The sequence below is a fragment of the Seriola lalandi genome, unplaced genomic scaffold (assembly GCF_002814215.2).
Source record: "Seriola lalandi dorsalis isolate HSWRI2012SDOR001 ecotype SW California unplaced genomic scaffold, Sedor1 jcf7180002054516, whole genome shotgun sequence".
Lineage (NCBI taxonomy): Eukaryota > Metazoa > Chordata > Actinopteri > Carangiformes > Carangidae > Seriola > Seriola lalandi.
Window position 1 is genome coordinate 697,845 of NW_019525069.1, and position 14,876 is coordinate 712,720.

The following is a 14,876-nucleotide window of genomic DNA, read 5'->3' on the forward strand; positions in this document are numbered from 1 at the left end:
GCACCAGTTGTGCTGCCACTACAAAGGTGCGAGCGATTTGGAACAAAAATATTACAGACAGAGATTCAGGTCAATTACAGCCATGGGTATAAAGTTCCTCTGGTTCAGATTACAATCATCATCAATCCACTGCATTTGCGTGCTTTGTACTGGTTGAGCCTGGCTCTCATTTCGTCACACTCAGCTGCTGTAGATTAACAGACTGTTTTATCGAATCTTTTACATTGTGAAATTGGCACTTGCTGCTTTATGTTCCTGCATGGCCTCACACCGCTCCCTCAGTTTATGACGAACACTTCTATAGGCCTCCTGTTGGGATTTTAGGGCAGCAGACAAACATGCTGATGTACATCTAATGATGCTTCAATTTATCTGTAAGAGAACAACATTTCTGCTGCCACATTGAAGCATCATTATATGTACATCAGCATGTCCCATGTGTCAGAGTGGCAGATGCAGCGGTATAAGCATTGACATTGCAGCTCTTTTTTTCTGAAAGTGAGGAAGCCTGTAACTGGATGGGACGCTGAGCTTTTAGTCAGGACAATATGGGCAGTTTGAGAAAAGGGTATTATTAGTCCATTGGGACACATCATTACTTCATAGTTAATGAGTTTGTGGTAATCTGTGGACAGATTAGTGGTGCAATCAGACTCTGCCCAAATGTTACATTTTAAAAGCTTCGGGCTGCTGCGAGAGCAAAAGGTCTCTTTTCCAGTGTCCTCGTTTTTAACTGTTGGTCAACAGTTCAAGACAGATAAATCATCAAGTAAATGAATGAAGTCTGAATGCTTTCACACACTTTTTATTTGACCTTTTACACTTAATTGGAGTTTGCAATAATTTGTCAGTTTAACTCTTGAATGTGCAACCCAAAAATTATGCTCAGTGAAATTAGACTCAAAAGTTAACAGAGTTTAAGGCACAGAGTAAAACATACTGGGTAAAAAAATAAAATGTTCTCAGTGTAACTGACTTGATGAGATGATGTAATTTTGAAAGAAAAGGATTACCAACTCCATAAACAGTTAAAAGATGTAAAATGTCTGATCATAACAGTGATGTCAATAACAATTCTCCAAATTGCAAATATACATTATATTAACAGTACCAGATAGTCTACCAGTATTCAAGAGTCAGATATTCAAAGTCAACTTTGCAGAATTTGTTTGGAGGCTATATTCACTGGATTAAGCCAGACCAGTAATAAAATGTTTCAGAGGGTAAAACATTTGTCTTTTTAAAAAGCCACAGCACACAAACGTGTGTATACTGACAACATTGAAGCAGTGGTGTTATTATCCCATCAACACCTCCTTATTTAAAAAAATAGCATACATTTTCTTTGGAAAAACAAATATCAAGAAAATGAAAAATAAAATGAAACTTAGAATAAAGCAGATGATTTTACTCTGTAGGCAGAATGTGCAGAACACTGTGACTGCTTTAGACTGGGGTTTGGCCGCTACTGAAGAGCAGCTCAACCAGCTGCCTTTAAGAGTACAAATTATCACATGCGAGCATATCGAGTAACTCGAAAGACAACATTTCCCATGTTCCCATTCTCTCTTCTTATCAGCCACAACAGCTGAATGAAGTGGACTAGTTGAAGGAAAGTTGATCTTTGAACCGGAGGGTTTCTGCGGAAAAGTTTCAAATTGACAACAAACAAACAAAAAAACCCCACAATTTTTGCGACTTTTACATCGAAGAGTTTCGCAGCAAAAGCGCAAACTTTTTGCGCCCAGACAGTTTGAAGGAGCTCTGCTCGTTAGCACATTCTTCGGGGGATTGGCAAAGGGGCTTTTGCTAAGATTAGTCAGTTTATGCGTTTTCACGTGAAAGAGCCTTTATAAAGGAGTCATTTTGGTGGGGACGGTGGTGAGCTACACATCAGGAAAAGGACTTGTTTGTTTTGTGCAAAGTTTATTTTGTGCATTTCAACATGGCAGCGTATACATTACCGGAGGGATTCACGGAGTTTGATATGTTTACATTCGGCACAGCACTTCTCGTTGGGGGTAAGTAGCGCCAGCACACAGGAAGACATCTTTACACAAGAATTAAAGGGACAGTACACTCTGAAACCATTTGTCTATCTAACATTTGTATTGTCTTCGACTGCAAGTTCAAAGGTTCTCAACCAAAATCACTGGTTTTAGAAAGCTCCAAATTTCAAACTTGACTGTTCAAAGTGAAGCTATATTGAAATACAGGCTATTTAATGGCCTTAACGTTTGGGGTAAGATCAGGGTTATAAGACCGTGCTGAGGAATTCAAACTGATGACTGGGGTTGAACTCAAGATGCTACTGAAGATTCATTTGAAATCTCCATTTCTTTGTCACTTTCAGGCCTGCTTGGATTCTTCCTCAATGCCATCAGCATCGTGTCTTTCCTCACAGTGAAGGAGATGCGGAATCCCAGTAACTTCTTTGTGTTCAATCTTGCTGTGGCTGACCTCTGTCTGAACATTAATGGACTCACAGCTGCTTATGCAAGCTACCTCAGGTATGAAATCTATTTCATTATCAGGGGGGATACTACATTTCTTTCAGCAATCCCTCCCCACGGAAAAGGCTTAGTATTTGATATTAGCCGTTGGATGTCACAAGATAAATAAGCCTCTGGGTTTCATAATCCAATTCACAATCCATTTTATTCAGCGTGTAAAGTTCACAGTCTGCAGCACACCTTTTGGAAGTTGGAGGAAAAGTAAAAAAACTTTAAATAAAGTTTTTGATTCCTGTTTAAACCCCTTGTATGTTTTAATAAGGGGTTCTCAAACAGGGCATCAGCAAGGATCAGTTAAGATAGTCACAGGGACCCCCTAACACCAATTTGTCCCACTCTATGTGCATGGTGTTTTGTGTATGTATCACGTACAAATATATTTAGTAAAAATGCACCATGTAAGCACAGACTAGAAAATGGGTCCTCAAGATTTGGTAATAATTCAGGAGTTGCCTGAAGGACCCTATTACTTCAGTGTATAATGTGATTTAATGATGTATGCAGTAGTAATAAACAATTTAGCAAATAATCCAATTACCAGAGACTAATTTCCATGTCCTCAGGGGAGTTGCTTGTTTTGGTAATCTGGCCTTGGGCACTGAGAAGTCGCCCCAAAGGATTTTCATTATAAATATGATGCGTTACAAGTTGATTAAAATTCATTTTTATGACTTTTTTTTGGGGACACATTTGAGAGTTGTACCTCCTCAGGGCTTGAACAATCTGACAGTCGAACATCACTCTTTGATTTTACTGCTCACAGCTCAAAAGTACCCTGTGATGAAGGGCGGGATCTGCATAGAAATCAGACCATTATTCTGTGACAACCATGCTTTCAAAAATGTAACCAATCTGCATCTTCAGTCTGTCATAGTTATATAATAATACTGTTTATATAATACCTGATATTGACAACTTTCTTCTGCATTATGGAATATGACTAAAGTTTTGTAGTCCTCTCTAGATATTGGCCATTTGGTCAAGATGGATGTGGCTACCACGGTTTCCAGGGGATGATAGCGGTCCTGGCCTCCATCAGTTTCATGGCTGCCATCGCTTGGGACAGATATCACCAGTACTGCACCAGTGAGTACAAGATATCACCAGTGCTGCACATTCAATTCATTGTGCAAAAGAGTCCAAATATGTCATGTTTGAAATCAGTAATACTGCCTGAAAAAAATATCAAAATAAAATATAGTTCTAAAACCCGCACTTATAGAGTTTGGACTTCTAAGATATCATGTCTTTATCCTGTAGGACAGAAGCTCTTCTGGAGCACAACTCTGACAATGAGCGGTATTATCTGGATTCTGTCGATCTTCTGGGCTGCTGTTCCTCTAATGGGATGGGGCGTCTATGACTTTGAGCCCATGAGGACTTGCTGCACGCTGGACTACACCAGAGGGGACAGGTGGAGTTATAGAAATATAGGAATAATACCAAATCTGGAATGTTAGCATGTTAGCACCCAATTCATAATTCTATGTCAAACATTTACAATGTTCCATATTATTTTCCTATTTACCTCTCTTCAACAGGGACTATGTGACCTATATGCTAACTCTGGTGCTGCTCTACCTGATGTTCCCGGCCATCACCATGTTGTCGTGTTACGATGCCATCTACAAACACTTCAAGAAGATCCATCACCACAGGGTAAATGTGCCTCAGTATACTCAAAATGCATTTTTTTATTATTTTATTTTAATGTTAGATCAGTGAAAATTAATTTTTTCTACTTAACCTGATCTAGGCTGACTTGTTTTGGTTGTGCCTGTAGAACGCAGAGTTTATCTTGATTGTTATATTAGGACACACAGACAGACAAAGACCCAGAGGTGTTTGAGCATCTTGAATATTATGTTGGGAAATTGCTTTCTTGATGAGAGTTATAAGCTCAGCACTTTTCTGCCCTGTGCACCCTGCAGATTGATTTATGACATTAACATTGTCTGTGTCTGCAGAGTGACCAGATGATGTGTAGATTTGAACTCACATATTGCATATTACATACAAACACATTATTAGGCTAAACCATAATTTGTCTTCTCTTCCTTTTCAGTCGCCAGATATGAGCTTTTCCTTTATTTTCAGCTGCACTGCATCATCTGCAAGTTCTAAATCCACCAAAAAGAATGTGTAATATCTACGCTAATACACTGAATTTTGTTTTTCTAGTTTAACACCAATATGCCCTTGAGGGTCATGCTGATGTGCTGGGGCCCCTACGTCCTCATGTGTATCTACGCCTGCTTTGAGAACGTGAAGGTCGTGTCTCCAAAGCTGCGAATGGTGAGTACTTATTTTGTTTTAGAGAAGATACAAACTGTTAGCTTGTTTACAGCCTTTCTTCATTGATGTCACCATGTTCCTATATCAGAAATTACTTTGTTGAGAACAATGGTTTTTTTTTTTTAATTAATCAAAATGATGGCCAGACACAGATTGTAATAAACCAGAACTATTCTTTAAATCAAGCACTTTGAAAATAACGGAAGTACTCGTTTCCTCTCTCAGGTGCTTCCAGTTGTTGCAAAGACAAATCCTATCTTCAACGCTCTCCTCTACTCGTTCGGAAATGAGTTCTACCGAGGCGGCGTGTGGCACTTCCTCACCGGACAAAAGATTGTCGATCCACTTATTAAGAAGTCCAAATAAAAGGAAACTCAGTGTCTTCTGGCAAAAAAAAAATCTAAGCCCATCATTTGCTCTTATGATAGGTTCCTCACACTTTTGGTAGGGTATTTTAAAGTAAACATCATCGAGCCACTTAGATGCCTGTACAGTTGTCATATTTTCACATGTGGGAAGTAGATGAAACTCAGGACAATCTCTACATTTGGAACCGCGACTTTAGCCTCTTGCTGGATTTGTGTTCATTTACAGTATGTGTTGCAAGTAATTTATCCATTTTCAAATGATTGCATTCTTACTACATTAATTTGTCTTCGACCTGCACTGCTCCTCCGTCACTCACAATAAAAAGATTTTGTTGCTGCTCTTCTACTGTGTGCTCCATCTATTTTCAGATGGTTTTCAACTTGAACAACAACACTGGCTTAAGAAGCCTAATTTCTACAGTTGGCCAGAATCCTTTGATGCCCTTTCTTGACACGACTGGCCCAGGCATTCACTAAGAAGATTAATGCATTGTGTTTTTGTTACGAAGACTGTCTAAGGTGATGTAACGTCTTTATATAGTAAGAAGGCATTCACTGTGTTAAGACTCTATTATGCAATTATGCTATAGCTACCACATGAGACGTAGTGAACTTAATCACATTAAGGTAGCTGGTTATTTAAATCGATAAACTAATAAATGAATAGGTAGATTAGTGTGGTGGATTTTTTTTTAAACTGTACTTTGAGCTAAACTTGAAGGCATATTCCTCTCCACATTCTCCTCATGGAACTTATTTAGCAGTTTTCACACTTTTTCATTGTGCCGAGTTGTTCAAAAACAAATGTAGAGCTCATTGTAATCCGAGGAAGTGCGGACGCTCGCCTCCATGACCATGACTAAAGAAGCCATTGTGCAATTGTTTACCAAAGTAACTGGATATTAAACCTGATGTAGATGTTAGGTTAGGTTAGGTTAGATAAGATGTTAGGAGAGTATGTTGGTAGGTTGAATGATAGACATCCCTGTTGACACTGACTAGTCAGGGCAGCCACATTATTTTGCTCTGTTTTACCCCATTTTTTTGGTTTACATGAATTGCATTTTGCCTTTTCTAAACATGAGCCACATTTATGTAAAGTGTTAACAGTGTCAGCAAGGCGGCAGACTGCTGCACTCTGATCTCTGAGCTGCTAAATACACGCACTCCAGAAATAAGCCACAGTGAAACAGTCTATGTCACACTAACCTCAGAGGTGACTAACATTCTTGCCAGGAAGTCATCAGCAATTGAAATCTTCTCACTGTCAATGGTCGCACGTCTTAACGGGAGGAGTCGGCCGTAATGAGCAACAATCACACAGGTTCAGAGAGTCCTGTTGACTTAAATTAGATAAATAACATGTATTTAAGTCTTGAATTGCAGTGTGATCGGCATGTAGCAGCTTTGACACTTTGTCTAATTGAAGGCTTCACTTTACAAATTACTAATGCACAAATCAGGGGATTACATTGCCAGAGGATAGAGCAGTGACATCTTTTTTGTTGTTTTGAAAGTAACAAAGACTGAGACAGAGGGACTTGATCCAACTCAAAATCAATCTATAAACACTGAAAAAACTCAATTCAAGTCAAAATCATTCACTTTAAATCCAAGTACTGATAAAAATACAAATGAACTCCTTTAAATGTAAAGCATGTTTTATTCATCTCTGTGCCTTAGTGCAGCCTCACAGAGCCAGCATGACTATACACTCTCTAAGTCTTGTTACATTAACAAAAGAAAGCCACACATTTAATGAAATCTTCGTATTTTTGTGTGTATTGTTTCTTCTTCAGTGAAAGGCATTCTTCAGGTGTGAAAGTCTTTGTTGAAAAGAAGCTAACAGCAAAGTCGGGAGTTGACCTCAGGAATAAGTGTTGGTTGTCACTCCAGCACATGCACACAAGCTCTGCTCATTATCAGGTGTTAAAAGTTGGACATAATCACGTACTTCCTAATAAACTCTACTGAGTCCACCTGGGATGATCGGGGGTTTTTCTCAGCAGATAATGAGAAATCCAACAGATTAGCATCAACTTCTTGGAATGAGTGGTTTCCTTTGACTGACAGCTGATTACAAGACAGTGTGTGGGCTAGTGATCTCATTCAGTTAGAGCTGCAGATAGAAGCAGCACTAATAGCAACAAGCTCCCAGGAAGAACGACTTGTCACGGATAGATATAGCCTCGCTGAGCTGTCTTCCAAAACACTGTGCCGACAACTAAATGTGACTACAGCGGTTTGCATTCAGTCGAGTCAGGGAGAGGTGAAGGTGTTCCCGCCTCTGCTTGAATAGTGATGATAGAATGAGTGTGTTAAATCTAATGCTAGACACAGACAGATGGTGTAAAAACATCTGTCCTTATGCAGCACAAACAGCAGCCCCACCACACATGGGTGCAGACATGTGACATTTTCAGAGAGATTTAGTTAGTCAGTCTGATTTTGACCTTAAGAACACAAGGACACCAGGGCCACAGCCAGAAATGTAGAAATACTGAGGTCATTTGTTCACCTAGTGCACCCCACCCCAGTAAATTAAGTTTAATAGACTAATTTGATAGAAAATCTGAACGGAATTTTCAGATTATTTTACATTTATCTTTCATATTTCTTTCTTTCATATTTGCAAAACACATGTAAATTACAAAATATTTCATGTAATATTCATCTATTGACTTGATGTTGTTTCAAACTACACTCACACACTACACTACATCTGTTGAATAAAGATAATAAATCCCTTCATTTCATCTCCAAAACAGTCACGTTTAAAAATATTTACAGGTGTTAAAATGAGCCTCAACAAAATATAATTTGTGCATGACTGTAAACTGTAAATGTTCAAAACAATACAAAATAACATTTATTAATCCGGTAAGCACATCTTACGTTTATCACTTTGAAACTCTTAAAGTTAGAGACATAAATGAGGATTATGGCTGAAGAGCACACACCAACTGATGATCTGTTTAAGTTTGTAGGACAGCTGCTGAGTTACAGTCTGAGAAAGAAAAAAACAAACAGAATATAACAGATTGTTAAAAGTTGAAGCACAGACGTCATTTTAGGGAAAGATTGGTTGCATAAGTTAAAAGTTAATGAGCAACATTGTGTTGACCCACTAAGTGCAACAGTTGATGTTTATGTTGAATAATACTTGTTGCGTTATGTTGTCTCGTCCTCAGCATCTTATTTCTTACTTATTTGTTTTTCAGAAAAGAAAACCAAAGGTCAGAGTAAATCATCTGCGTTAAATATTACACATGAGAGTCCATAGGTCAGATTAGATGACACAATGGAAGGAGACATGTCACATGACGAAAACATACTAACACCGTCTGGGTCTGTGTACTGACACCAGTATCTCCTGTGGATTTCTGCATTGTTGCTGATGCTCTGACAAATTACTAGAATGAGTTTGTAGAGATTATCCATGTACTCGCATCTCTGCACTGTCACTCGTATGAAATCTGTGTTTAAAAAACTGCAGTGGGCCTGTGGTATTAGACTATAATATAGAAAGTGTTTATCTAACAGCTGCTGCTGTGCCAAGCCTCTCTCATTAGTGAAATTGGGCAGTTATTTCCTGTGGTGTGTTAATCCTCCTGTTGGTGTATTAATGTTGCCTTTTCTTCATCAAATCATCCACTGAACACGCTGGAAACTCCCCTCCACCGCCTTCTGAGACCATCATCCAATCTACTGTTTTACATAACAGTAATCATCATAAGTGTCATCATAAACAACTAGGAAACAAGATGCTCTCTTGGCTGCTGTCTTTACCCATACTGACATCAATGATATAGGTAAAGATATACTGTCACACGTATCACAAGTATGAACATCTGCAAAAGAAATGATTTGTTATCTTAATAACAATGGTAATAAGAGGTTGTAGTAGTGATACTTGTTGTAAAATTAGACATTCAATAGCATCTATTCAAATGAATCCCTAAATGCCCAAACTAATTTTTCCAAATAGAGGAATATGATATAAAGATAAAAATGTCCCATAAATAAATTTTCCAGCTAATCATGTTTGAGGTCTGTTATTACTGATGTAAACAAACATTCTATAGTAAATAGCAAAAAAAACAATAAAACTAAAACAATATTTATTTATTTGTTTGTTTGTTTATTCATTTATAAATTAGTTTGACTATATGACTACTTTAAACTAATGCCATCAGGAATGCATTTTAGATTACCAGCATGCTGATGGGGGATTGGTTTGATTCCAGAAGTCATTAGACTTGTGAACAGCCATCTATTTGAAATGGTCACTTTGCCTCGTGCATAGACTAATAAATACATATGAATATTTTGACTTCTGCTTTTTTGTAAATGTAATTGTTGTATTGGAATTTGTTGGCCAGCTAAGGACTGACCACCGTTACAGATCTGTGTATATTTGACTCTTTTCTTGTATATTGTGTAACTCATTATGTTTAATGTGTTTGCTCTCAATTGTGGCCTTGAATTATCCCTCGAAGAACAAATTAAGCATCTTGAATCATATAGATTCATTTAGATTATTTCGTTGTTGTCTGGTGTCTGAAATAGGAGGTTCCAGTCTTGTGTTTTGAATTGTGGTGAGTGCTACACTTGGTTTTAGATCATAAATGACACATTTGTTACTATTTGCAAGTCTTCACTGCCCTCTACTGGCAAATAATAACAGAGCTAGTTAGGAAATGAAAAAATAAATAAACAATCCTTTTATACTTTTAACATGATGCTGAAAATACATTTTCTTTAAGAAATATTATTTTTAAATAATATTTTTAAAATATGTTTTAATATTATTGAGCTTTTAACACCATAATAAAATAATAAACACTTTAATCCCCCAATGTTTAGCATTTAGAGGCAGTAATGACTGGTTTATAACACTGTAATGTGGTCATATACAGCTATAAGAACATTTAATTCTTATGAATGTACAGTATTTGTCAGCCATTAGAAATTCTCACATGAAGACGTATTCTATATTTTATTTTATATACCACAGTGTTTTACAATATTATCATTCATTATCTGTTGACACAACAGCCTCCACAGGAACTATAGCTGTCGACAAATAAATCAATAAACATCTCCTTACACCTGTATTATAGTATGTTATAAACTATTTATTACATCTTTTATGCTGCTCATGAATAATTGGGGAAATTATTTTAACCAATTAATCTAAAATGGGAATATTTGTAACTACAAAAGATAGAGAGAATACAAATCCATCTGAAAACCATCTGAAAAGTCTTTAAGGAGAAAACAATGATTATATTAATATATACAATTCAGTTATTTCAAAACTAAAGAAGACGGTAGCTATTACTCCCTCGAGGTACTGGGCTGGGTGGGATGGGATTTTTTTTCTGTGCACTTATACATTTTCACCACAAGCTGTCGCCGGTGTGTTGTGCTAAAGTAAAAAGGCTCTCCAAATGGTTCGTGCTGTGGCTTCATCTCAGGACATCTCAGAGCTGCGTCCAAAAGTCTTTGTTTCATTAGTGTTGTTATGAACATATTTAGGTTCTGTGGTAGCTACATTTTTGACAAAGTCATGAACAGAAAAAGTGTGTGTGTGTGTGTGTGTGTGTGTGTATGTGTGTTTAAGCGTTTTTGCTGTTTGTCTCTGGTGACGGGAGCTGTCCACAGCCTCGTGGTGCTGAAATCTCCTCAGCTCCAGCAGCACCGGCTCGTTTATGAGTTCATTGGCAGAACCTTATTATATTTACAAACCTTTCCATAAACTCACTTAGATTCACTTGAAGATCTTATTAAGCTTTAACATCGTGTCAGTAATATTTGTCTCGCCCAAAATAATCTATATTAATAGATGCCCAGTATTGATGAGGTTTGTAGTGTTCTTCAGTCTTCTGAAGATTTATTTGTATTTTATTTTGAGATTAGCATCAGGCTGATTTCGTGTGTATAAGCCAATAAATGAATGTGAAACTATATTTCTCCGCATCACCAAAGTCAAGAGTACCACACTTGGCATTAGGAATAAAAAAGCCCATTTCTCTTGCCTGCTCTTGTAGAGGGGTCGTGATGTGGTGCTCATTGGCTCTTATTGGTTGAAGTGATTGCTGCCATGGTTGGAAATTAACATAAAGGAGGCAAGTGACGAAGGGATCCACTTGGGGGCAAGCTGGCGATGCGTCATAGCTCTTGGTGAAAAGGGGAGACAAAAAAGGACGAAAATAGCGCCGAACCTGCGGGTTAATGTGCACCAATGGCCACGAAGTCACTCGTGGTCTCAGAGCTGAGCGCAAAAGTGCCACAGGTGATAGGAGGTATGAGCACAGAGATGAGAGACTTTGAGCGTCCTAGGATTTGCAAATAAGTAACAAAAAAATCGTTCCAAACAAACTTTGCCATGTAAGATTAACGGCCGAAACCTCTGTGCGGTGCAGAAAACCTGCGATTTCACCACGTCACTTCTCGGGAGATCATGAAACAACATCGGATGCGGCTGAGGCGAGGGCAAGTTGGGGCAGCTGAAGAAAGCCATCTTCACGGATGAAGCAGCCAAGTTCCTCTGCGCCTCTCCCTTTACGCACAGGCGAGGTGAGGAAGGAGAGCATCACATCAATGTAGAGAAAACACCAATGAGTCGTCCGAGGTGCTGAAAGATCGGCAGCAGACGGGAGAAGCACAACTACAATTTTGAACCGAAAACCATCCAAAAAAAAAAAAAAAGAAAAAAAGCACACCATGGATGGGGAAGGGGGATCCTCCGGGCTGGCTAAATCGGCCGCCGTAAAACTGTCCGAGATGGGAGAGAGAACCAAGCAGTTAGGCACCGCGATGAGGGATCCTCACCAGCAAAGACGGATCATATTAGTGATCGTTTGCGTCGCTCTCCTGCTGGACAATATGCTCTATATGGTAATCGTGCCAATTATTCCAGACTATCTTGCTGATCTGGAGAGTGAGCAGTCAGAGCACGTCCACTTAGTGATACACCCCAACACTTCAGCCAACAGCACAAGCCAAGACAAAAGCAACAAGAACAATTTAGATATCCAAATAGGAGTACTTTTTGCATCTAAAGCCATCCTGCAGCTGTTAGTTAACCCGCTCTCGGGAACTTTCATAGACCGGGTTGGATATGACATTCCACTTTTAATTGGACTGACTGTTATGTTCCTATCCACCTGCATATTCGCTTTTGGGGAGAACTACACGACGCTCTTTGTGGCCAGAAGTTTGCAGGGTCTGGGGTCTGCTTTCGCGGACACCTCTGGGATTGCGATGATAGCTGACAAATACACGGTGGAGGCAGAGAGAAGCAAAGCGCTGGGTATCGCTCTGGCGTTTATCTCTTTCGGGAGTCTGGTGGCACCTCCCTTCGGGGGGGTCCTGTACGAGTTCGCGGGCAAGAGAGTGCCCTTCATCGTCCTCGCCTGCATTTGCCTGGTGGATGGCTTCCTGGTGCTGGCCGTGATCAAGCCGTTCTCCAACAGGACTAGAGAGAACATGCCAGTCGGTACCCCCATATACAGACTCATGATTGACCCGTATATAGCTGTGGTGGCCGGGGCGCTGACAGTGTGCAACATCCCACTGGCTTTTCTAGAGCCCACCATAGCCAACTGGATGGAGACCACCATGCACTCCACTCAGTGGGAAATGGGACTCACCTGGCTCCCAGCCTTCTTCCCTCACGTCCTCGGTGTGTACATTACAGTTAAATTGGCAGCACAGCATCCAAATCTGCAGTGGTTCTACGGAGCTTTAGGTATGGTTATCATAGGAGCGAGCTCCTGCACAGTACCCGCATGCAAAACTTTTGGACAGCTCATCGCCCCGTTGTGCGGCATTTGTTTCGGTATTGCACTGGTAGACACTGCACTGCTGCCGACACTTGCGTTTTTAGTTGACGTGCGTCATGTCTCTGTGTATGGTAGTGTTTATGCTATAGCAGATATTTCCTATTCTGTTGCATATGCTATGGGTCCCATAGTAGCCGGGCAGATAGTGCACAGTCTCGGGTTTGTACAACTAAATCTGGGTATGGGTCTCGTCAATGTGCTTTACGCACCAGCCCTGCTGCTGCTGCGCAACGTGTGCCAAATGAAGCCGTCCTACTCGGAGAGAGATAACCTGTTAGACGAGGGTCCGCAGGGGCTCTACGATACGATCAAGATGGAGGAGAGGAGAGCTAAAAAGAAAGGCTACAGTTCGGCAGGGAACTGCCTTCCAGTAGATGAAAATGGGTTTGACCCATTCGGAGCACAGCGGTCCTTATCAGAAGAGTCGTCCGGTCCAGAGTACACTTAGACCGGTCACACTCTGACCGCCCCCCACCACCGCCCCTGAAACATTCCCCTGAAAAGATTTGAGGCAGGCAGACTATAATCTAGTGATTTAAACTTTTATGTAAGTACCGATGTGCAATATAAACACCCAATCACCAAAATCATGATTGTGTGACCCGTTTTCCAAAGTTTTTTTTTTTCTTTCTTTCTTCTTGACTGTGATTTCATTGTGTCGAACAAGTCTATGTAGCGTTTGTCATGGACGTCTAACTGGAGTTTTGTGAGAGATCTATCAGCTAATGTTGAATTTGTGTGTATCAATGAGTATTGTAAAAAGATATAAATAGATAAATGTGCGTACAAGATTATATGGGACCAACTATAAGCAGCACATTTCCCCCCCTTACACGAAAATAGCCTATATTTTTAGTCTGAGGAAACTTTTTTTACTTGCACATCAAAGGCCTAATTTTCTTGTTTTTGTTGTTTAAAAAAATCGTAAAATTTGATTTTGTAACAAGTGTGTCTGTTTGTTATTATTTTTAATTCAGATAGGGTATTTTTTTGTCGTTGTTGTTTGAAATTAAATGTATCATAATAAATGGATTTTGTACATATGTGGATATATGCACAATGTAAATTGTTCAAACATACGTGGACCTCTACAAAGTGTATGTGTGTATGTGTGTGTTTGTGTGCGCGCGCGCGTGTACGTATGAAATATTTTGTCAAAACGTAGCCAATGAAGTCAGTCTCCTTAAGATGAACAAATATGTATTCATTTATCAATTGTCGTTTTAATAAATCTCTGTTTGGATCTGTGCGACACTGATGATTTCATTTTTATCTCAAGCTTCACACGAATAAAAATAACATAACTGGGAAACTTTTTTCGTTAGAAATATAAAGAATTTAAATTATTAAAGTGATTCAAATTCTTATTTTGCTTCTTAAGAAGCATTAAAATACCAAAGTTAGAAAAAACGAGTCTCAGCTGAATTTTGTTTTGTACTAAAGGTGGAAAAAACACGAAACTTTCTATAATTAAAGAACAATTGCGCTCCAGTTTAATTGAGACACTTGGTTTGCACACATTGCGCTATCAAACACACAGAAAGAGGAAAGAGGAAGCGCAACAGGAAAACCAAAACATACACAAATGAACTGATCCAAGTGCGCAGCAGTTTGAGAATCATATGGCATCAGCTGCCAGCAAGCGCATCCTGTATGTAAATCTTAACAGATATAGCATCACACAGTAACTATCTGCTCATGGCCAACATGACCTATGAATGACAAACCAAAAAACCGAAGATGTGTATAAGAGACAGGGGGTAGGTAGACGCGAACACCTTCAGCATCTTTTCCACGGCGCGCTTTAATGTGGAATCACAGCCTTATGTCGAAGCGTGGGGACCGGGGAG

General features: G+C 39.3%; 2 protein-coding genes across 2 annotated transcripts; both read left to right on the plus strand.

Moving 5' to 3' along the window:
- The first annotated feature begins 1,590 nt into the window (after positions 1–1,590).
- Positions 1,591–5,517, plus strand: rgrb (retinal G protein coupled receptor b). The gene is made up of 7 exons (XM_023413369.2): positions 1,591–2,021; positions 2,354–2,510; positions 3,478–3,599; positions 3,774–3,927; positions 4,055–4,172; positions 4,695–4,808; positions 5,034–5,517. The coding sequence occupies exons 1-7, from the start codon at positions 1,946–1,948 to the stop codon at positions 5,172–5,174; spliced, it is 882 nt and encodes a 293-aa protein (XP_023269137.1). The 5' UTR covers positions 1,591–1,945; the 3' UTR covers positions 5,175–5,517.
- Positions 5,518–11,280: 5,763 nt separating this feature from the next.
- Positions 11,281–14,275, plus strand: slc18a3b (solute carrier family 18 member 3b). Its single transcript, XM_023413371.2, has one exon. The coding sequence runs from the start codon at positions 11,906–11,908 to the stop codon at positions 13,472–13,474; it is 1,569 nt and encodes a 522-aa protein (XP_023269139.1). The 5' UTR covers positions 11,281–11,905; the 3' UTR covers positions 13,475–14,275.
- Positions 14,276–14,876: the final 601 nt, after the last annotated feature.